This window comes from Lissotriton vulgaris, chromosome 9 (genome assembly GCF_964263255.1).
Source record: "Lissotriton vulgaris chromosome 9, aLisVul1.2, whole genome shotgun sequence".
Taxonomy (NCBI): domain Eukaryota; kingdom Metazoa; phylum Chordata; class Amphibia; order Caudata; family Salamandridae; genus Lissotriton; species Lissotriton vulgaris.
Window position 1 is genome coordinate 969,857,257 of NC_141697.1, and position 23,559 is coordinate 969,880,815.

The 23,559-nt window shown below is 45.8% G+C and overlaps 2 protein-coding genes and 1 pseudogene across 2 annotated transcripts; 1 reads left to right on the plus strand and 2 right to left on the minus strand.

Annotated features, from left to right (window-relative positions):
* The first annotated feature begins 10,844 nt into the window (after positions 1-10,844).
* On the plus strand, positions 10,845-12,816 carry LOC147692628 (uncharacterized protein F54H12.2-like). Its single transcript, XM_086939542.1, has 2 exons — positions 10,845-11,997; positions 12,779-12,816. The coding sequence occupies exons 1-2, from the start codon at positions 10,845-10,847 to the stop codon at positions 12,814-12,816; spliced, it is 1,191 nt and encodes a 396-aa protein (XP_086795668.1).
* Positions 12,817-17,311: 4,495 nt separating this feature from the next.
* On the minus strand, positions 17,312-18,764 carry LOC147692629 (uncharacterized; annotated as a pseudogene).
* Positions 18,765-18,942: 178 nt separating this feature from the next.
* On the minus strand, positions 18,943-21,239 carry LOC147692630 (uncharacterized). Its single transcript, XM_086936808.1, has 4 exons — positions 21,206-21,239; positions 21,002-21,100; positions 20,707-20,847; positions 18,943-20,503 (listed from the first exon to the last, which is right to left on the minus strand). Exons 1-4 carry the CDS (start codon positions 21,222-21,224, stop codon positions 19,110-19,112), a joined length of 1,653 nt encoding a protein of 550 aa, XP_086792934.1. The 5' UTR covers positions 21,225-21,239; the 3' UTR covers positions 18,943-19,109.
* Positions 21,240-23,559: the final 2,320 nt, after the last annotated feature.

A 23,559-nucleotide genomic window follows, 5' to 3' on the forward strand; every position in this document is an offset into this window, starting at 1 on the left:
ATCTTTGTGCTTCACTATTACAGGGGCAGCAGATTGATTAAAATTGCCATGACTCCCCTAGCACTTACAGCGCCAACGACAGCCTCGCAACTCAGGACGTTTGCCTTGTGTTGGGGACTACTGTCCTGTCCCATCTGCCCAGGGCCAGTGCCCATAGGCACCACCACCTTGCCACAGCTGAGAGGGGGAGGAGCAGGACTCCCTTAGTGCTTATATCGACGACGGCCTCGCAGCGAAGGATGCACGGTTGCAGGGCACAAGCCAAGGGATGGCCAGTTGGCGCCCATCAGAGCCCGGAGGAGGCTGGGCTGGGCCACCTCTCTTTGGTTTTACTTTTGAAAGTACCCTTTCCTTTCTTATTCATACTGTACTGTGACTGACTGTCTCCTGTGATATGGGCAAAAGGAAAGCTGTAGTAGGCAATTCTGGCTCCACTCCCTTGTAAAAGGCACCTGTATTGACAGGACATTGGAGGAGGTCATGGGGGTTATTAGCACCAACATCGCTTAAACTGAAAGGACACTTTCTCTGAATTCTAGTTTGTCCCTAGTTGTTGATGCATTGACTACACCTTGCAATATAACAGCGCTATCACCGCCCATTGTTCCTTCTGTGTGTACTAGGTTTGTGTCTCACGCCGTATCCATTGCTTCAGAAAACCCCCAGCCTTCTGCAAATGTTAACAGCATAACTGGCACCTCGAAATTAAACCGTGGAGGCAGGCAGCTAACCAAACTTGTTCGTCCATCTGGCCTGCAAGCCAGTTACAACCGCCATCATTGCGCATGGAAGGCAAAGAGTGCGCACCTGCATATAAACCCCTAGGATATCACAATTATTGAAGGACTGTATATCACCAAACTTAAGGAACTCCTATTGGAGCTTTCTACTTTACTGAGCATGAACTAACCATCGATATCACTGGGGTGTTGTGTGGTGGCAAAGCAGTGAATGCGCACGCATTACAATGTGAAAAAATGTGGGCACGCACGCTGTTTGCCGCGCACAGCCCCAACCCCCACAGATGAGCGTGCCCTGCCCTAAAACAAAACTGAATACATCCTGTAGTACTATCCAGGCAGCCCGGGCCGGCCCGCAACTCCGCAACAAATAGCCACTGTGACTGCACACTGCAGTGCACCCACTACTGCCAACAAAACATGATCGTGACGTGATGATCAAACCTGGCGATCAAAATCAAAAACAACCTCTCATCCTCATGATCAGAGTGACAGGACCACCATCATCAACCTAAAAAAGTAAACCACTGTAGGTCTCACCTGCGCAGCTTTATTTTTTAATTCATGATTTGGCCGCCGGCCTACGCAGCCTATCCCAGGCCATCATGATCATCATCAAACCTGTCACCAATCAACAATAATGATTATTAAAAAAAACATTAATCCTGCGCCTGCGGCCTGCCAGGCCCTGCCCTGCCTCACCTGCGCAGCTTGATTTATTTCAACCATGATGATTTGGCTGCCAGTGCCGGCATACCAATCAAGATAAAAATGATTTTTTTAAACCTGACCAGTAATCACCGTTACGGCTGTCAGGCCCTGCCAGCCTTGCTCGCCCTCACTCACCTGCTGAGCAGTCCAGACTTATAATGATGTACTGCAGCAGTAGTCAACCTCAACCGTCGTCCAAGCAGCTCCCGACTCCAGTTACTTTCAAAGGCACTGGGCGTGCTTTGGTTGAGTAGTTAAGTTACAAGACCACCAATGGATACTCGGTGGCTGGTGAGGACGGAGAGGTGCGGGTATGCTGGGGCGGGCAGTGAAAATGCGTGTGCATTCATTTGCATAATCTGCACATGCGTCGCTGCCTCTGCTATGCACAGCCCCAAACCCCGCAGAAGAAGACCAGCCCATGGCAGCAAAGCCCTGACCAACAACAACTACTGCAGTGTCCCGCCCACTAGACCTGTGTCGTCACGTCACCGACAGTAAGTGTTTAATTTACTCCTGCATGCATCAAGATTCGAGTCAACAACAACCAGTATGACTCGTAGGGTCTAAGGTTCGCAAACGTATTAAAATTGTAAATTCTAATATGGCCTTAAATAATATACACGTTATGCATAAATGCAACCTTAATATTTTTAAATTAATTTTCTTAGGCAAGGAACTACAGAAGTTGGATTGGTATTTTGTGATTGCTCTGTTTAGTTTTGGAAACCCCTCCCATCAGAGATGGCCGATTGGTGGGAAGATAGCCAATGCACGGGCCTATCATCCCCTAACCTGGATCGTCTGTAACTTTCATAAACTAAGGAACCAGCACAGCACTTACGGCACCACAACAGTAGCACAGCACACGCTCTCTGTGTGTGCCAGTGCCACGCACGACTCGTAAATGAATTACTGACAGGTGCACTTAATGCAGCATCACTCAGTGACTGTAGACCCGGCCCTCATAATTAGGTGCCGGTGCTAAGCACCGGCAAGCTCCGGCTCCAATTAAGCCCTGGTAATGACCCATTGCTGGAATTGTGTCACATTTGTGACACACTCCAGCACAGCAATGCGTCATTTTTGCGCCTACAGATACGTCAGAAATACTGACATATCTGTAACTCCTTGCGACATGAAGTGTCATACTGTAAATATGATGCATAATTGGTGTCCTAAGAAGAGCGAATAAAAAGTGAAGCATTCCTGTTTTCTTGCAGTGATGCGTCACTTTTTATAAATGAGGCACTAAGAATTTTCAGGTATGTTGGATTCCATGACTCATAGTTCAATATTAACCCAGTGTTGCGAAAACATAGGCTTGATTTAATTCTTACACTCAATGGACGAAAGAGGGTAGGATTAGATACAATTTATTTTTAATTATCCAGCATAATTTTGGTAATTTTGTCTCATTCTTTTTTTGGCATGGCCCTCTCTGCAAGGTCGCTCCCAAACATTTTGCCTTCACCCCTCTTGTTTTGCAGAATTCACTTAGTTGGCCTTAAGACTCTGTGCCCTTTACCACTGCTAATCAGTGCTGAAATGCTTGTGCTCTCACCTTTAAATATGGTAAAATTGTCTTAATCCCAATTTGCATATTTACATTACTGGTAAAGCTGCAGTACATGTACCCAGGGCCTGTAAATTAAATGTGCCTGGTGGGTCTGCGGAACTTATTGTGCAACCCAATAAAGTAGCCTTTTTAAACATACCTCAGGTCTGCCACTGCAATCTCTGTGCTGTTCCAAACTGCAAATTTGACATGGCATAATAATTCCAGGCCTAAAACTCTCTTTTTATTATACATAAGTCACCTCTAAGGTAGGCCCTAAATAGGGCTGGGTGTATTGTATTCAAAAAGGTGGACAAGTACTTTTAAGTTTTGCATGTCCTGGTAGTGAACATCTCTTAAATTCGTTTTTCATTGTTACGAGGCCTTCCTTTCTCGTAGGATAACATTAGGCTAGCTTATTACATTTAATAAGTGATAACTTGTGTTTGGGAGCAGGCAGAAATAACATGTTTGGTGTCAAGGGAATTGTATTTTAATATCCTCTTTAATTGTAATGTCTTATTTTAAGTCACAATTCTGAAAACGCCACTTTTAGAAAGTGGGAATTTTCCTGTTGTACCGTTTGGTGCATGCATCCTGTTTCCTGGGTCACATATCTAGTTGTAGTTGGCAGTTGGCCTTTGTGTATGTCTCCCATACAGACACACATTAAAGGAACATGATGACAGCAGGATCGGCCTTCCTAGGCAGGTTGTGGGGGTAGAGCTGTACACAACCGGACTTGTACTTGGACCCTCAGACCCACTCTTGGGTTCACTTCTGGACCTGCAGAAGGACTCTCAGAGGACTGCTCTGCTACCTGTGGCCTGCTGTATACTTCAGAGGACTGCCCTGTCCCACCAGGAAGACTGCCCTGCTGCTGGAGACCTGCTTTCCTGCTTGAACCCAAGTCTTCTAAGTGACCTCAAGGGCTCATTGTCTGGCCTCCTTATCAGAGCCTCAGGGATAGAAAAGGCTACAATCAACTTGAACCCACACCTAGGCCCACCTTGAGTGAGGCCTGATCCTCCAAGAGGTGCCACTCCAGTCCTGGACCATTGAAAAAAATGGTGCTCAACGTGCCAGATAACCCAAATCCAAAACATAGAAAATGTTCTGCCAAAAAGGGCTCTGAGTACTGAGGGGAGAATGAGACCTACCTGCTCACTGATCAGCCCAAGATTAATCACCGCTCATCATGACTTCGCGGTAGCTTTTGTTACGTTCTTCTCCACAGCAGTAAATCTGTTTGTCAGCTCCTTACAGAAGGGGGATCCAGCCTTGTGGAGCCATTGTTGGCTAAATCCAGCAGCTTTGACAGCTTGAGATTTTTGACTTCCATAAAAGAGACAATGCCTGAATGCAGGAATTGTTACTGCGCCTTTGCCCAGCGGCTCCCTTGCTAAGACGTCTCCTCCTGAGACACCCCCAGCTGCCTTGCCCAGCTGAACTTTACCTTCTGAGCCATTTTTTTTTACAAATGTTTCTAAGTCCGAAGGTAAGGGAAGACAGAGACCAATCCACCTGGTGTATCCGAACCACGCTCCATCATGGTCAGCATGACTTTTGACTTTTCCCTGTCTTACGTGACTAGATGTCCGAGGTTAATGCTTTGATCTTTTAGGTGATATTTTTCACTTTAAACTTTAAAAATTCATAACTCAGCTTCTACTAATTGGATTTTTGTTGTTTTGGTGTCAAATAATTTAATGAAATGTACTCCATCTTTCCACACTGGTGTTAGATTTTTTTGTGTTGTGTTTTCACTTCATTATTGTTTGTGTGTTGCATAAATACTTTACACATTACCCGTAAGTTAAGCCTGACTTCTTTTATGCCATGCTACCATAGGGTTAAGCACAGGTTAATTTTGTGACTTTTGTGGTTCACCCTGACAGAGATTGTGGTTGTTGCTTGAGTAGAGTTAACACCCCCTCAACCAATAACCACATTTCTCACATTGGTGTTTAGTGGTGTGATACAGTATTTGTACCATACCATACAGTGATTAGTGAAACAGTAACATCCCATATACATAATTTGGTATCACCCGCTTTTTAAATTCTCCTTAGTTGGCCATGTTTGCTCTTTTGAAAGTCACCCCCAATCTGACTGACTGTGCCTGTGATTCCACCTTCAAGTATGGAGTTTGACCTCAGCAACCTGGGGAGTTATACTGGAGCCGACCTCCGAGTATTCTGAAGGGAGAGGGGGCTTCCAGCAAAAAGGAGCTCCGAGAAGGAGGAGCTCCAGATAATGCTCAGGGCCTGGGAGGAAGCCCACCAATTGTGAGCCACTACGGATGAGAAGAAGGAGAAGGCTGCGGAGGAACAAGACGAGGACTTGGGCACAGGTCCTGGGCTGCAACAAACTGATGAAGAGGATAAAGACTTACCACAGATGAGGCACCACCTGCCAGAGCACAAAGGCTCCAGTTCCCCTATACCCGACTGCTAAGGGACACCCCAGCACAAGACTTTCTGCAAGCTACAGATCTTCTATACCCCGCACACGCCCAAGGTGAGTGCTACTCACCTGCAGTAACATAATATAAACCCCACAGCCTCCGCAGTGCGGAAGCTCCCGAGCTCCAGGGGGCCCCCTCAGCAAAAGTTATAGGTGGCGGGCAGGGGAGAGCCCCCGTCCATGCACTTTGCAGGGAAGGCTCAAGTTTTGTTACATCACTGCTCACCTGCAAGTCACAGGATCTACGCAGGAAAGAGAACAGTCCCCCCAACTCCTTTGTGCACAATTCTCAGCTCAGATATGCAAATCTCGTATTGGCAATTGTCCCCGAAAGAGGTTAGGGAATAAAGAGAAACAATTGTTGCCTTCGATGTCTCTTTCTGGGTTACCTCTATTATTCCTAGCTTCGACTGGTTGCATTAGTTACCTTACGTTCGCTGTTTTCTGCAGCGAAAAGACAAAACACAGCACATTAGGAACACCTTTGGAAATATCTTGGAAACAATATTTCAGTGATTTCATTGTCACACTCACCCAGCAGGAATTACGAAGCTGTGGAGTTATGTTAGGTCATGAATTGTTATTCCACTCTTTTTTATGTCCATCAAATCTAATATTCTAGGTTCTTTCTCCTTCACAACCCTAATCGCAGAATAACGATTCAAAATTCTCTTTTGTAAGAAGTCAAAAGGTTGTTGGAGTCACAACAGTAGAAAGTAGGGATACCATTCCTCGTCATGCATGTCCCCAAAAGTGACAGGTCAGTGTGTGTCCCCAAAAGTGACAGGTTTGTGATTGTCACCAAATGTGACATGTCTGTGATTGTCACCAAATGTGACAGGTCGAGGTCCCTAAAAGTGACATGCCTGTGTGTGTGTGTGTGTCCTTAAAACTGACAGAGTGTTCCTGTCCTTAAAAGTGACATGTTGTTCCTGTCCTTAAAAGTGACATGTGCCATGCCCCCATAGATGTGTCCTTAAAAAAAGTGACGGGTCTCAACCCTCTATGATGACTGTAGGTGTCCATTTGTCCCAAGGGGGCGGTCTTCCAAAGGGCGGGGTTTGTTTTGGAGCCATCAGCGAACCAGAGGCCTATGACGTTTGTATGCCATTGTTATGGTGTAGAGGTGTACGCCCCTTTTAGGGGCTGCTTAGGATACATATACGACTTCCTTAAGAACCTCTTACAGCAAGCAGAAGCCTGAATATGAAAAGGTGCCCGCACCCCACATCAGAATGAAGAGATACAACCCAATCGTGAAAAGGCCAGTGTTGGGTGGCTCCCAACCCACTATCAATAGATATTACCGCAGTTTAACACCCCTGGTAATGGACGAGGATGCTCGACAAGAAACTCCTAGGGATATGGACTGCGACGTTGCTGGCTTTGGCAATGGCATATGTAGGCCTATGGAAGCACGCCGTCTCAAGGATTGCGTATGTCGGATGTCCCCGATTAAGGGCGACAGCAGCGACAGTGAGGGCTCATGTAGCGGCAGCCTGCTTGCTGGTCTCAGTTCAATGGATCTGGAGGAATCTGAAGAAGCTGTAGCACCTCCTAATACACCCGTCTATGAAGACATGGACCTTCAGGAGCATAAGGCTGCTGAGAAGGTCGTTCTGCACCAGCCTGCTACAAGCGTCGAAGATGATGGGGCATCACAGGACATTAGCGACTCTCAAGATTTCAGAGCAGCCGCCGAAGATGATGAAAATGCGAAGGTTAGTAAAAAAAATTTAAAAAGAGAATGTTATGAGCAGGCAATTACATAATGGTTTATTTTATTTCTTCAACTAACGAACTGTCAATATTTTCTTCTTTTTGACCCTAGAGAGCAAACCCAGGCGAATACACCTACTTAATAAACTATGTTAAAAAAGATGTAGCACCTCCTAGCACATCCAGCTATGATGACAGGGACCTTCAGGAGGATACGGGTGTTGAGAAGGGTATTCTGCAACAACCTGGTACAAGCGTCGAAGATGATGGGGCATCGCAGGACATTAGTGACTCTCAAGATTTCAGAGCCGCCGCAGAGAGCGGTGAATATGCAGAGGTTAGTAAGAAAATGTTATGCGCGGTCACATACATAGCGTTGTATTTTATTTCTTCAGCTTACGGATTGTAATTCTTTCTTCTTTTGAACCCTAGAGAGAATCCCCAAAAAGGCCTGCGCCAGAATGGCGGTCTACAAAAACGAACAATGTAATTTTCAATTGTCTGTGGTGCTCAAAACAGGCTGAAAGTTCCACATGCCAAAACCGTGATGGCTGCGACAAGTGTGTATGCGACTCTGACATGTGTGAAAAGGAAGATGAAGGCTTGTCCTACTACGCAAGGCAGGAAGTTAAGGCTTTCGCCGCACAGGTGGTCCTAAACTGTGTCCGGCGTGACTATTACAGCCTTTGTAACGGTCATCAAATCAACGATCCGCAGCAGGAGGCTCACGAATGTTTGTGTGAATCATACAGATCAAGAACAATACGCTACATTTGTAGTTTGATAGATCCATACAAGGTGTATAAACTGCTAAGGGTGGTGTATGGGTTGTACGCTGAAAAGAAGCTTGTACACCCTGATATGTTGAGAATTTTGACGGCGGCAATCACTGAGATCCGATATGCCTACGACCCGAGCTTAAAATTACCGGGTATGCAGGGTATGGGCACCACTTTCAACAGAAAAATGATAGAAAAACTCGTAGCAAGGCGTATGTGTAATCTGTATAAAAAAAATAGAAAAATAGGGTCTTTGGCCCCTCGAAAACTGTTTTAAACAGGTGCTTATTTAACATTACATGATAGCGTGTATTTAGAACAAAGTAATAGAATGTTACACCTCAAGGTGACTCTGTGTTAATACGTCCTTACGACACTTACTGTGAAAAATGTAAAGTATACTCTGTTTATGATTTGTTAAATTTTTTCTTTACTTTTTTAATAAAAGGCACTTATGCAAAACATGTGGCATTCATTGTCTGGTGTGTAGCGGATGATAACATGTCGGGGTCCGTGTTAAGAAAACTTTATTATGATACACGGGGAGTTGGCAGCTTGGGAAGCGCCGAAGCTCTATATAGAAGGGCTGTAGATGAAAACGAACCTGTAAGCAGAGATCTGGTGAAGAACTGGTTATCAGGAGAGGAGGCATATTCACTACATAAACCCGCCAGAAGACGTTTTAAGAGACGGCCTACAATCGTTAATGCACAATTAGATTATCAATGGCAGGCGGATATCATCAGCCTTCAAGATTTAGCAAAACATAACAACGGAGCTCACTATATATTAACTGTTATAGATGTGCTGTCCAAGTATGCCTACGCAGAAGCGTTACGCGATAAAACTGGGGCTAGCGTCACAGCCGCTTTTAAAGCCATCTTCGAGAAAGGGCGAATTCCTCAAAAACTACAAACAGATGCCGGTAAAGAATTCTTAAACAACACATTTCAGAAACTATTAAAGCACCACGGCGTTCAACATTTTGTAACACACACAGAGGTAAAAGCAGCGGTTGTAGAGCGGTTTAACAGAACTTTAAAGTCTAAGATGTGGAGGTATTTTACGGCCCAAAACACCTACAGATACGTTGATGTTCTACAGGCCTTTTTAGATGTATATAATGCCAGTTACCACAGGACCATCAAAACAGCACCCGTAGAGGTAACGCATACTAATTCGTTAGCTGTTTGGAGAACTGTGTACGGTCATAATTTCGCTACAAAGGTGAAGAAGCCTATTTTTAAAAAAGGTGATCACGTAAGAATTTCAAAATTGAAAGGGGTCTTTACGAAGGGTTACCAACAGACTTTTAGCGATGAAATATTTATAGTGGAAAGTGTGGAGCTTAAACAGGGTTTGTATATCTACAGGTTAAAGGACTATGATGGGGAAATGGTGTCTGGGGTATTTTACAAGGAAGAATTACAAAGGATACCCGCCGATCCGCACCGGGTGTATAAGGTGGAAAAGATTCTGAAAAGGAAAGGTAGAGGCGCTAATAGTCAGGCATAGGTCAAATGGAGGGGGTGGCCGGAGAAATTTAACAGTTGGGTGCTGGACAGCTCCCTGAAGGGTGTGTGAGCTGAGGAGCGTCTAAAAGCTGATGTTAAGATGGAGACAGCGCCCTTTTATATCACCCTGCCGTCCAACGCTTCTAAAGACATGTTCCCCGGCAACCAAATTTCTAATTATACAGTGAAATTGGCTAAGCCTGTGGACCTGAAAGGTGATTGGGAGGTAGCCCTAACTGAGATCCAATACCCTAGAACCTGGAACACATTTACACAGACCGAGGCTAAGTTTTACCTAAAACGTGAGCAGGACCCGATGAGCATGCACGAGAGCATCCCATATGGCTACTACCCCACAGTTTTAAGTGTTGTCGATGCCATCAACAAAGCCATAGGTACCATCGAAACATATCCGAATACCCATCTGTCACTAGATAACGTCAGAAGGAAGGTGTTTCTTAAAACATCGAGTCGCACCACAACGTTTAACTGTACCGGTAAATTAAGCCGTGTTTTAGGAACAGTACAGAATGCTAAAAGTCCGATCGAGCCGGATCACACGTGCCCGGATATTAACGGAGGGTTCTACACACTCTATGTGTATAGCGATATTGTAGAGGCACAGAGGATTGGAGACAGTTACTCGCCCTTGTTAAGATGTGTCCATGTACAGGGCGAAAATAATACGATGGTCAATATTCAATTCAACAAACCCGACTACATAGCAGTTTCTAAAAACCATTTTGACACTATTTCAATTATGATCTTCGATGATCAGTCGCAGCCTGTGTCCTTTAAATATGGGAAAGTTATTGTAAAGCTTCATTTAAGACCGAGACGCGACAGAGGTTATTAAGCAGGCGACATGGTGGTGGTGAAAACATACGGGGACCCTTCAATGTACAGGGACTATTACCGAAACCAGGCCGGCTATGGAGGCCCACCGTACTTTCAAGGGTCACCTGTTATGTATGGGGCTGGTCTAGGAGGTTTCTTCCGCAGTCTTTTTAGAAGAGCTATGCCATTCTTGAGAAAAGGCTATGAAATTGTAAAACCGCATGTTAAGGCGGCGGCTTCGAACATTGCCCAGGATGTTGTTGGCTCTGTTACTTCGGCGGTTGCCGAACGTATGAACAAACAGCCGCAAGAAGGTGCTGGCTTAGTGTACAAGCCGCGCACGAGCGTTAAAAGGAAGCGCCGTGCATCAAGACGCAGAGGCCCGCCGGCCCCCTATAAAAAAAAGAGGAGTTCTTCAAAGCGTGCTCAGAAAAGAAAAACCCCACGGAGGAAGAGAGCTACGAAGAAGAAGAGATCCTCCTCTAAAGTAAATATTTTTTAAAGCGGCACAACCTAAAACATGGCCTTCGTACACTGTGCATCGGGCGAGTGCGCCAAATCCGAGTTAGACTTGTTTACTCTAAAGCCTACACAGACAAGCATCGAAAACAGCTTCTTCATGGAGGTATCGCCTTTAGCCGCTTTGACACCATTGGCCCCTATAGAGTTTTATGTATCAGGGTCCACGGATATGTATCTGGATCTCAACAACACGCTACTACACCTTATGTGTAAAATTGTAAAAGCTGATGGTTCCGACATAGCAGCAGACGCTAAAGTGGCTACGATAGCTTATCCCCTCGCAACCCTGTTTAATCAGGTGGACATCACCCTGGGCGACCGGCTCATCACACAGAACGATAACATGTACGCATACAGAGCCTACCTCGAGAGCATTCTAAATTACAGTAGCGACGCCCTCGACACGCAGCTTTCATCGGGGCTCTTCTACAAGGACACATGTGAACATTTTGAAGTCAAGGAGTTGGACGGTGAAAATCAGGGATTTGTAAAAAGAGCAAGTTTTGCATCTGCCAGTCGCCAGTTTGACCTTCTGGGCCGCATACATAAAGACCTATTCTTCCAAGATAAACTGCTCATCAACGGAATCGATCTTAAGATCAAGCTCACGCGTAACAAGGATTCATTCTGTCTCATAAGCGGGGATGCAGAACAGTACAAGTTGGACATACGGTCAGCGAGTCTGTTTGTAAAGAGGGTAAAAGTGTCCCCGAGCGTCAGACTAGCTCACGCCGACGCTTTGCAAATATCAAACGCCAAGTACGCTGTGGAAAGAGTGACTCTGAAGGTATTCAGCATCCCAGCAGGTACACGGCTAACGCAGCAACAGAATTTATTTCTGGGACAACTACCTAAGCTTATCATCATCGGATTTGTGGACAATACAGCTTTTAGCGGCTCCTACGCCGCAAATCCCTTCAATTTTAAGCACTACAACATCAACTACGCAGCTCTGGTCCACGAGGGCACCGTGATTCCTGCAAAACCCTACACACCCAGTTTTATAAGCTCCAACTACATCAGGGAATACCAGGGGCTGGTTTCGATAACAGGGAAACATCTACGGGACTGTGGTGTAGCCGTGACAAGAGAAGGCTATGGGACCGGATACACACTGTTCGCATTCGACCTGACCCCTGACATGGAAGACGGTGATCACTACAACCTGGTCAAAAACGGAAATCTAAAAGCTGAAATACGATTCAGTAATCCGCTACCTACGAATGTGAACATGATTGTATTCTCGGTATTTGACAGCATCATTCAGATCAACCACGCCAGACAGATTTTGTTTGACTATCTTTAAATGTTTGTGAAATGGACACTATGCAGATACGGGACTTCTTAAGCAGGCACAAATACGCTAGGAAATATTTTTTAGGTGTTTTCCCTAGCGATGGGCTGCCTACCGAAATTGGGTCAGAAAGACCATGCACCCTAGTCTTTAACACCGATCCTCATTACAAGGGTGGAACACACTGGGTCGGCATGTTTATAGATAGTGACAAGGTTACGGTGTTTGACAGTACATCTGAGTTCCCCGAACACAGTATCTATACAAAACCCATATTCAAGTTTGTGAAAAAAGCTGCGGCGAGGGTTGAGTATAATAAGCTGCGGGTCCAGGATTCGCTTGCCATCACATGCGGGGAACACTGTATTTATTTTATCAGTAAAATGTCTGAGGGTACATCGTTTAGAAATTTCTTAAATCTATATTCGAGTGACCTTGTTAACAATGACAGCATAGTTGTGAAATATGTCAAAGAAAACACAAGGGTCTCGGTCCGGCCTGTGAAAACCGAATATAGCGTCTGTCAAAATTGTAAGGGCTTGTAACACATGTATGTTTAATGATGAACGTTTAAAATAAAGAAATTTTTTTAAAGCACACATTCAGACTCTGTATTTCTATGCTGTCTCATACACCAGAATTAAAATGTTTTAAAAAGACGAGTGAGAAGGGTTGAAAATTTATAAAAGTGTTTATTACAAACAGTCATGTAGGTTACACATTACATTGACAGTCATTACTAAAGAAATATATGAAGAAAAATCACTGTTATACACGTAGAAGGCCCAGTTATTCAATAAGTCTGTAGAAACATTAAGGATTAATCCACGTGCGGGTCTTGGGCATGTGTCTTTTTCGCCGTGCTGAAGGCCCCATGGGGTTGCTCCAAGAGGGGGATAGTAGGGGCCCATCAGAGGCGGCAGGCGATGGCGGGAGGGGTGTCTTTAAACTTTCAAGCATACGGCGGTGTTCGTTATTACCCACGAGTGTGGAAGGGATGTTGAGTTCAGCGGCCGCTTGTAGAAACTGCTCCCAGCCTCTAGGAGCATTTTGATGCGTTAGGATCTTGGGGTGAGTGAGACCTTTTACCAGATCGTACATGTGTGAACCAACAACAGGCTGTCCCTTGTAAAGAAATTCCCCCCGGTCATTCCACGCTGTTAGGTCTTTAGAAGCGGCTAGTTTACTCATCAACATTTGCGCGGCCCCCCTATGCCTCTGGCTTATATTTTTTAGGAGGTCGTCAACAAAACTAACCGAGGGAGGGGTCTGGGAAGGCTGCGGCGGCGGCTGTTGGGGCGGCGTAGCATGCGCAGACACTGCTGGCTGTTCAGAGTCCGCGGCATATAAAGTTAACTTGTTTTTTTCGGTATCCCACTGTTTGTAGTAGCTTAGAAAATTTTTAAGGGTGCTGGTGTAAAGGGTAGCTTTGTCGTAGGGGTTTAGATCCGTCCGGTTCAAAATGTCTTTAATTTCTGCATCCAGGCGTAAAGTCTCATTACGGCGTATATCCCAGGCATTGTCAGCAGTAGAGCCCAGTTTCTCCAACTGATGTTTAGGAACCAAATACATCTTTGAGGCATGCTCCATCACAGTCCTGAGAGGAGGCTTGTAATTACGGGTATAGCTATGCCCAACAATGAGCCTATAAAACCCCCAGACTGTTTCACCAGTTTCTTCTTGGTGATGAGTGAGGCCCTTTTATTACTGAGCTTCCTGATAAGATGTCGCTTCTTCTTCAACACTTGTAACTGGCTCTTTGATATAGGGACATTGCCTTTTAGGGTGTTTAGAGCTATTTCTGAAATGGCTGCCACTAAATCGTCAGAAGCTGCGCAGAGGAGGGCCTTTCGCTGTTGGGGACTGGCTGTTACCAACATTTTCAGGAGGGCCAAATTGCGACGTAGGCGTTCAGACATGGTCAGCACCTGGGGTGGGGTATAAGGCCTGGCTACAAATGTCTCTAAAGGTCTTCAGCGCTGCTTTTTATAGGTTCGGGACTTAGTCTTTGGGGTGTAAGCGACTGGGAGATCAGGGGGAAAAATATCAGCCCTTAGTCTGTAGTCTTCTAGAGTATTATTTTTTAAGTCGACCAGCAGGTATCCGTGGGGTTTTGATGTAGCGTCGTTAAAGGCCTCCATGAAGAAGTGTGTGTTTCCAGGGTACATCTGCTTAGCTATGACAGATATTTGCTGTTTGTCACGGGGATTTTTAAATAAAACAAGGTATGAGGCATTGAGTGCTATAGAGCGACTGTTCTTACCCTTGTAAAACAAGTTCTGCACAATGTAGCATATGCTTAGATTACGGTGATGTGAATATTGAGTAAAAGCTCGCTCTAGCTCAGGATGGTCACCACCTTCACGCATAAGGTCATCGACAATAACCATGTTTACAAGGGTCGGAGGTAGCAGCTCATCATCGTTGAGATTCTCAGGTATACCTTCTATAAATCTGATATGGGGGAAGCTGCGGGACAGTTCGGTATAAAGATCTTGCCAGCACGAATAAAGCCACACAATGTTGTTAGGTGCTTGGGATAATGCACCTGCAGCATTTTCTAAGAGTTTTTTTATAAAGTAGCTTTTACCGCAGTTTGAGGGACCTGCTAACACACAGGAGAACGGGTGCTGTAAACGGGTGTCCATTGTGCTGGGGGTGTCCTCTCTAATGTTCCTAATATCCGTACGGCAGGGTTTTATAGTCAGCAGTCAGGACCCTCTTGTCAAAAACAACGCGTAAGGTTTTATGTAGGGGCTGGGTTGTAATTTCCCACTTCTTTTTGGATCTGACTATGCATGGCTGGTTAACAACTATAGTTTTATCATTTTCATGATCGGCCGCTGCAGAATATTCATGCACCAGATCCTTCAGACTTTCAAAATTAATTTTTAGGGTGTTGCTGACGTTTAATGTTATACCTTTGACCTTCATACATACTTTGTTGGTGTTTGTTTTGTACGAGTATGTCTTAGGCCCAGCTGTTGTAAATTCTATTATGTGCTCATCCTTATCAAGTTCGCTGGTCAAATTACCTAGATAATCCCCAAGAGGAGGATCTTCATCCCCTGGTTTACTCAGAAAAATCACTGAGTCGGTATCATGATACAGACAGCGGTCCTGGAGTTTATCCATAACACCGTAAAGCTCTAGACGGGCGTGTGCAGTCGTGAAGCAGGCTATGAATATGTTAATGTTGTTACACGTTGTGGGGTACTCTTTTGTGTATTTCCAGCATACCGCCGCGGTCTCGTCATCGATAAACTCGCAGCTGGACACCTCGTAACAAGGGGCAAAAAGGTACTTAAACAGTTCGTCAGGATCTGTTATTATGGTCGTATTTGACATGTTTGTACGCTGTGCGAATTTTCCCCATAAGGAGTTGAGGCAGAGTTTGGCTAACTGCCGGCGGGCAGGGTTGACCTCTATCAAATGTGGCCGTAAGCGTATACCCTCATGCGTGTGGTAGTCATCGATGTATTTCTGCTTTGCAGCTTGACTAGTACACCAATCAGGATATCTGGAGGCCTCCTGTTTGTCTCTGAGAAACAAATTAATGTAGCGTGAAAAGAGACGTGTCGTGGTCCTCTTAAAATGCCACACCTCGTGTACTCTGCCGAGTCTGTAGCCTTTGTCTAAGGCAGCTTGTACCTCGATGGTGCACCAAGTCCCTGTGAGCATCCTTTGTTCTTCGGTGTGACTGCAACCACCGACCTCCTTAAACACAGCGCATGTTCGACAGAGGGGGAACATCAGCTTACCATCGACTCTGTATGGTAACACGGGAAAGTAAAGCTGCCTTGGAGGATAGATTTCACATTTTACTAGGCCAAAGTATTCGGAAAGGGGCTTAAAGTCTCTATATATGATGGTAGGGTGTCCTAAGGGGTACACCTTCATTTTGTTTACAAAAGGGTACAGACTGGTGAAATCATAATAGTGTATTTTCTCACCCTCCCCAGCGGCCCTGTACAACTGTATGGCGTTTGTACGCCCCCCGAATAAGGCATCGCGGGGTTCCAGAGGTTGTGGTAAATCACGACTCTGAAGGAAAGAACGTAGCTCGGTGTTGGTTGCTGTCATCTCTAACCACTCGTGCTCCCATAGGACCCTCAGAGCAAAGCCACATTTTTCAACATACTGGGCCCTTATCAGAGTACGTCTGTGTAAGTGTCCAAATTTGGCCCCCATCAGTCTGTTAAACTCGTGGGGTTTGTAACACTGAGGACAGCCGTGGTAAAAACAGCCATTGTATTCAAAGGCCGTCGGCACGCCCTTAATTACAGCATACCCATCCAGGTAATAGGGACCCAGGCGGTATTCACCACCCTGTAAGGCATGCCGAATATCTAGGTCTTCCTTCTCAGAGACGTACATGAGCCATTGGATAGAAGGGGTTGAATAACGTTTCTGTTTACCGTTATAGAGGTCTGGCGGCACTAGAGCTATACTTTCTGGTCTTAAAAACATGTGTTTGTAGATGGACATACACATGGAGGCCAGGGTGATGTTTTGAAAAGGGTCTATGTATTCAACCGACTTTGTCATTTGAGGCGTCTTGGGTTTCAAGGCCCTGACTTTCTTAGTCATGTGAGGGGTTTTGTGTTTCATGACCCTGACTTTCTTAGTCATAGACACCACAACATCTCTGAAGAGGTTGCAGGCCTGTCGCAGGATCATTACATCGGCCTTGCAATAGGTTTTCAATTCGGATTGAAAATGAAACTCCTTTTCACGGTTTTCAGCGTACCACTGTAGAAAGCTCTCTTTCTCAGCAGGCATCATATAATCAACCCCGTAGCTGTCCGGAGGCGGCATGGGCCCCACATAATTCTGGTTCGCCCAGGTGTTAAAGAAGTGTGGAAAATAACCTTTACACCCAGGGAAACCAAAAGCTTTTGGCAGCTTGCTCAATTTCATGGGTAGGAAATTCAGGGTGTCTATGAATCTTATTTGTAACTGACCAGCCATTAACAACATCAGCTTGGAACCTTGAGTGATGAGTTCTACTTGCACCTTTTCACGAATCATATTCTGTAAAATAAAGAATGAGTCATATGCTTTTGAGTTGTGGGCCAGCATGGTGTACCCTTTGAATTTGGACTGAATGAATGTGTTAAGGAAATCACTAACGCATGTGCGCCCCTCAAACTCCCAGCAGTCATCAGAAGTTAGATGGTGGGCGTAAATATAGTTAGGTTGGTGTACCCCCGTCTCTTGTGTGCACTCTATATCAAAAACGATGTAATCCTCGGTTTTGGGCTGGTGTTTGCCTTTAACCATGTAACACTGGTGTACAAATCCCACCCTACATGGAATCTGACACCGGGGACATTTCATGCCTTTGCATTTGTGTTCTGTCGACACATACCGGCCGCACTCTTGACAGTTCATTTTAGGGCTGCATTTAACAGCTTTGCGGTGTATGCGCCAGCAGTCTTGCGAGCGACAAAACATCTTACAGGTTTGACACAGCACCTTCAGGGCATCGTCTACAATGCAACCATCCCTCTGACACATCTTACAATGTATTTCACACTGATGATGCGCCTTAGTGTTGTATATATGGTCGCAATGTGTGCACACGTATTTGACACCCAGAAAACTTTTAAGGTTCAAGATACCGTAAAAGTGATTCTCATGGTGCAGGACATATACAGTCTTGTTTTTCACACGATCCCCGGTTGTAAAGTACTTCCAAGAACCGTTGTGATAAAGAACTTTCACCGTAACGGCGAAATAGTTCTCAAAAAGACCTATGTCGCCAAAGCCGACCATGCGGTCTGGAGGTATTTCAAGAACCTCATGGGCTTCAGCCGCTCTAGACATGATGACAGCGTCGGTGGTGTTGCGACCCATCAGCAATCCCACGATGCTGGCCGCCAGACAGGTGTTGGCTGCTCCATTGTTAAAGTTGAGCAGCCAACGTTGTTTCTTACCAATGATCTTACTGTACAGGACGCTCTTTAAAGGCCTGGAAACACCCCCCTCACGACCCCGGACAATGAGGGCTATGACTCTGAAAGTGCCATAGGCGACTAGTTCAGCCTTGCTCTGTAAAAGCTTTGACAGGTTTTCTAAAAATTCCACAGCATCAAACACATCAAGGGCCCGTCGTTTGGTGAAGAGCGGACTGTCAAGGCCCTGCCCCTGGAAGCGTAGCTGGAAAAAATCATTAGGACCCACATCACGTATCAACCTATCTATGAGTGATTGCACAGCCTGCTGTATGACTAAATGCCCTTGCACGGGGGACCTTATCAGGTGTAGGTTAATAAACCTAAACTCCTCGTAGTGCTCAGTAGCGTTAAATCTCTCGACAGTACGACTGTAGGTTCTGACGCTCTCTAAAAACACTGTCTCTGAATCCTCATCTAGAGGAATCTGACTGGAGGGGGAGCTTACTGATGCATCATTTTGGGGATTCTGGTTTAGGCAGGGCTCTGGGGTCCTTTTAAGACGCCGTGTAGCGCATATTTTGGCTTTCTTTAATTTAGTTATTAAAAGCTGGCGTTGCTTAGCGCTATTAGCCCACTTATGTTTTCTGCGGGCCCATACTTTTCTAGGTATCCGACCCCCTCCTACCTGAACTGTATGGTTTGTGTAGGTGGATGATGTGCTCATAGAGGCCTCAGCTACAGCCCCCGCCCTCAGACCTTCTGTGTGTTCATGGTATTGGCGTGTTGGTGCTCCACCCTGAGATCCCTCCAATTGCACCGCCCAAGGTCTGTCCTCACCTGAACTTATGTAATGACTGGGGCATTGTACCGGTGCATGTGATTCAGGCGCTGCTTGTGAAAATGTATGATCCTGCTTGTGGGGTTCCATGTCCTTTTTACGGTTGAGGAAGCGTAAGAAGCGCAGGGACTTTGTCAGAACTGTGTGGACCCTGCTGCTGTATTTAGATTTACGCTTACTTTTATTAACACTCAGGACGTGTTGGGTCTTTAAGGGCCTACGTCGGCATAGTCAAGAGGGGATACTCCAAATGTCGGACACTGTTGTTTGGCATGTTTGTATGATCACCCTTTTACACTGCTCAACCATTTGTAGTATCTTTCGCTGCGCCTCCAGCCCCGATCTGTCAACGCTACCGCATACCCCTAGTTTTAAGGTGGCTGTGTTCACTTGTCGTTTTAACTTTCTGACCGCCAATTGTATGTCTTTCACAAGGGCCCCTAGTACCTCTTTTGGGTTTACAGAATCGTATTGCGGCGGATTAGGGATGAATACCGTGCCCGGTTGTACACCAGTCGGCAACACCCCTGGCCCACCACTCGCTCCATCCGCAGCAACACCATTCTGTAATTGAGGCACCGGAGGGTTCATAGAAAGAGGGTCCCAGTGCGAACATCCCGGGGCTGCCATGGAAGGGTCCTCACTAGATACAGCTTCTAAACCCTGATTTGACCAGTCGTCCCAACAGATACTATTATCGCTACATATTGCTGATGGTGATGGGTGGCTTACACTGGGTGCGGGGCTGGTTGGGTCGTATGCTCCCTGCGGGGGTATAGGTGACATAAGGGTTGGGGAGTGTAAATGTCCGTCAAAGCAATTGTGGTCCCTATCGGCTAAGGAATTGTCGTGGTTGTGGTCGGGTGAATGTCTAACATCCGTATACAAATACCCATTGTGCGTGCTGGAAGGGTCCTTGTGCGCTGCTTCTGAGGGCCTATCAAGTTTGGCAACCATACCTATCAATGCTTTGAGACCACCCCTGCTACCGTTGTAAGGGGTTTCTGGGGGCGGCGCATTATCAGCCTCTGAGCTTCTAAGCACAGCAGGCCTGGGTATAGCAGGATTTAGGGTTTGGTCTTGGGGGAACCCCTCTACAGAAGCCGCTAGTTTATTTAAAACTATAGGTGCCTTCAAGGTATGCGTAGGAGACGGCGCCGTAAGGGGCTTGATTAAGGGATCTGTCTGCACCCCACAGTTCTTCTTGAGCCCGGATCTTGAGAGGCGTCTCGCTTTAGGAGTTTGGGGATGTACCATATCTTCAGCGAATGCCGTTGAGGCTTTGAGAGGGTTCAGAGACGCCGCACCGCTTTTACACTGAACAGACCTAACTTTGTCTGGGGTTGGAAGAACGTCTTTGCCGGTGTCCCCCTCCCTGTGTAGAATAGACATTCCTGTAGGATTGTTCAACATGATGGAAGAGGGCTTGATCTGACATTTCGCAGCGGTGCCGGTTCTCTGCTGTATGTGCGTGTAGTATGTGCAGAGCTTGTCCTGGCGTCCACGTCTACTCACAGCTTTTGCTGCAGGCTCTGCATTCTGAATGGTCGCTGTTATGTCCCTTAACGGTTTCGCAGACCTCTTGACCTCCCCCGTATTTTCAGCGGTGTTCTTTTGAACAGCTCCTAGAATGTAAGATAAAAAAATATATATATTAGAAAAAATAAAGAACCTGTATAAAGGTGTTTACACTACCCATAGACACCCACCACAATAATTTCTACAGGGCCCCTTTATACAATCCCTACAACACGACGGCTGCCCCCTTCTACCTGCTAGAATAAAACACAGAGAGCGCGTTTTTTTCGCCCCTTTTGTAAAAACACACCTTTTAGAGGTCTTTTCCCAGATCCTTTCTTCGTCATCGGTTCCTTTCCAGATGTTGAGGCTTTCCTCTTTAACGGTCTTTCTTTTGACGGCGGTGCCGCCTCTTGCAAAGCGGCGTCGGTCGTGGTTGCCTCTGAGGAACCTGCAAAGAAAAAATAATCACATTTGTGGTATAAACAAGTCCTTAGCAGTCCCTTCTGAGGAGCCCTCCTACAGTACACCCCTGGGGTTTTTGGGCTAACACAGTCTAAGTCTTAGACAGTTTAAAGAACCCTGGCCTTTCTTTTTAAATTTACCTGAAAGAACCACATCATCCTGAATACGTTGCGACACTTCTTGAGCCCCCAGGTATAGCTCTAGATCATCAGAATCTAGTTGTAGAGCGGCATCATAATCTATAAAAGCATACACACATGAGAAGACCATTAGAAAAAAGCAGAACTTCTGAGACAATGGTGTATAAAAACTACACAGAACTATGCAACTCTAAATACATATACCTGCTTGTATGGTTAGCATTTCGGCGTCGGTGATGTCTATTACAGGGATAGCCTGTTTAGGGTTAGATTAAAAAAAAAAAAAATAGAGGTTTAAAACTACACATCATAAACAAGGCCTTACAGTTTGTTACATACACCTTAGAAAATGCCACTGATAAATTCAAAATTGAAAATAGACTTGTCTGGACATTTAATTTTTAATAAGATCATCTCATACCTACACACAAGTCCAACATAGGTACACCCCTAACATTTTGCACATATCCATAGTATATAAACCTCAAGTTGTTCTTTACAACCCTTTAATAAACATAGCGCCATGTTAGAATTTTTACTTATAAACGCCAGTAACACCAGGATATCTCTTAGGGAAAAAAGCAGTCACAATCTACCCCATAAATACATTATACGCAGCACTGTGTACATTATATACACTCTCAGGGTTGCATTTTGAAAGGGCTGTCTGGGTAGAGAAAAAGCACGCATTTTAAAACGGGGCTGTCTGGGTTGAGCACAAACATGAGAAAAAAACCGGCGCCATAGCCTATGCTTCTGGGCAAATCACTTAATTTATTTATTTAGGCATGTATGTATGCGTTTTTATATAGCACAGGCTTTAACCTAAGGGGTCAGAGCGCTTCACAGTAGGAACAGTACTGATGCATGCGGAGCAAATTACATGGGAACACATTTCAGAAGCAAGCGTTCAGTTACATGCTGCAATAGTGACACTTGGGAGCAACCAAAAAGCCGTAGGTAGCAAAGGTGCAGTACCGGAGGAAAAAAAAAGTGACATGTGTGCAAGTTACAAAAGCGAACAAGTATAATACTGCCATAAACGGTAGACACTCAAGCACAAGAACAAACATTGCGTCGGCATTGGTGGCACTTTTGCAAGTATCTAAAGCAAACAAAATGTAAGAGATAGCAAACGGTGTGTTACACGGGAAAAGTGACGTTTGCATGTTACAAAAGAGTACCAAATGCCGTTGAAAGGGTAATACTGCATTAATGGGCAGCCCTTCAGATAGTGTATGAGCTATATAAAATGACCCCACAAAACACGCGATCTTGAAAGCCGCAGGAACGCTGCTAATCAGAGCCCTGCTGCTGTAAACGCTTTTTTAAAATTTGTATTTATTGAATGCCCACCTTTGGGGCCCCGTCAGCATGTTGGAAGCTCTGCCTGGAGCTTCCTCGGCGCTTGTACGGGGCAGCCCCCACCCCTTCATGCTGCCGTGGGTGTCCCCGGTGACATCACTGCGGGGTTGGGCAATCCCTGGCATATGCGAAGAGGCAGCTGCCTGCTGCCCTGCCACCGTTTCTTTTATTTTTATTTTGTTAAACATTTGTTTATTCATAGCAGTACCCATGGGGCGGCAATCTCCAAAGCTGTCCAGCAGCCCCATCGGAGTTCCCTCGTCTTTGCTGCTGCGATAGGCCCCGCCCCCCGCCATGACGTCTGGGGAGTCCCGGTGACATCACTGAAGGGGCTGTGGCCTACTTTAGCAGCCACGACGAAGAAGCTCTTTCATGCCCCCATCGGGACCCCTCGTGTGGCCCTAGAAAATGCCGCCTTCTGCCCACACAGCATCACGAGGGGCTTCAATTTTAAAACAATGTCTCGAGCATTGCGCCCTGTACACGTCGGACTCTGGGAGCCACCCCAGCAACACAGACCCCCCCCCCCCGAGCTCCGCAGGGAGCACAGAGGGCTCCGGGCTTCCTTTTTTTAAAAAATTGGAGCCTCGAGCCCCAGCACAACCTTACAAGCCCCCAGAGTAGCATGCATGGCCGTGGGCTCTGGGGGCCTTTATTTTTTATTACAAAAGGGCCTCGAGTCCCACCGGCCATGCCTCAGCACAAGTCCCAGAGCCCCGCACATGGCCAGAGGGTTCTGGGACCTTTAATGTATGAATAACGGGGCATGGAGCCCCACACAAATGCTGCCTTTATTTGTGTAAGGATGCTTGGGGCATGCGCACCCCATACAGAGGACCCTGCAACCACCTTACCACACATCGGAGCATCGCCTTGTTATAGGTCTGTAGACAGTGTAAAAGCCTTACGTTACAGGATTGTTGCACCTTTAATACCCTAAGCATTACTCTCCTTAAATACAGGCCCACAGTTTTGTTAAAATACCTTTAACAGGTCCCCACACCACAAAAGCAACATCCATAGATATCATAGATACAGCCCGGCCTCGCATAAAATTACCCTTAAAAGTGTAACACAACAGTCATGTACAAACCCTAAAACAGCCACCTTTAATCACATCACCATACAGTTCCCTTGCCCTTAGCGCATTTAAAAAACTTAAAATGACAACTCTCCTTTATACCTCAGCACAT

What these genes read in the sequence shown, in the direction of transcription:
- LOC147692628 (XM_086939542.1), top strand. Translation starts at nt 10,845, where the DNA reads ATGGCCTTCGTACACTGTGCATCGGGCGAGTGCGCCAAATCCGAGTTA. An exon ending in GACCCCTGACATGGAAGACG is followed by an intron (nt 11,998 to 12,778) that starts GTGATCACTACA and finishes CTCATACACCAG; the next exon opens with AATTAAAATGTTTTAAAAAG.
- LOC147692630 (XM_086936808.1), bottom strand. An exon ending in GGATGATGTGGTTCTTTCAG is followed by an intron (nt 20,848 to 21,001) that starts GTAAATTTAAAA and finishes TTTTCTTTGCAG; the next exon opens with GTTCCTCAGAGGCAACCACG. An exon ending in TGGGAAAAGACCTCTAAAAG is followed by an intron (nt 20,504 to 20,706) that starts GTGTGTTTTTAC and finishes CTTACATTCTAG; the next exon opens with GAGCTGTTCAAAAGAACACC.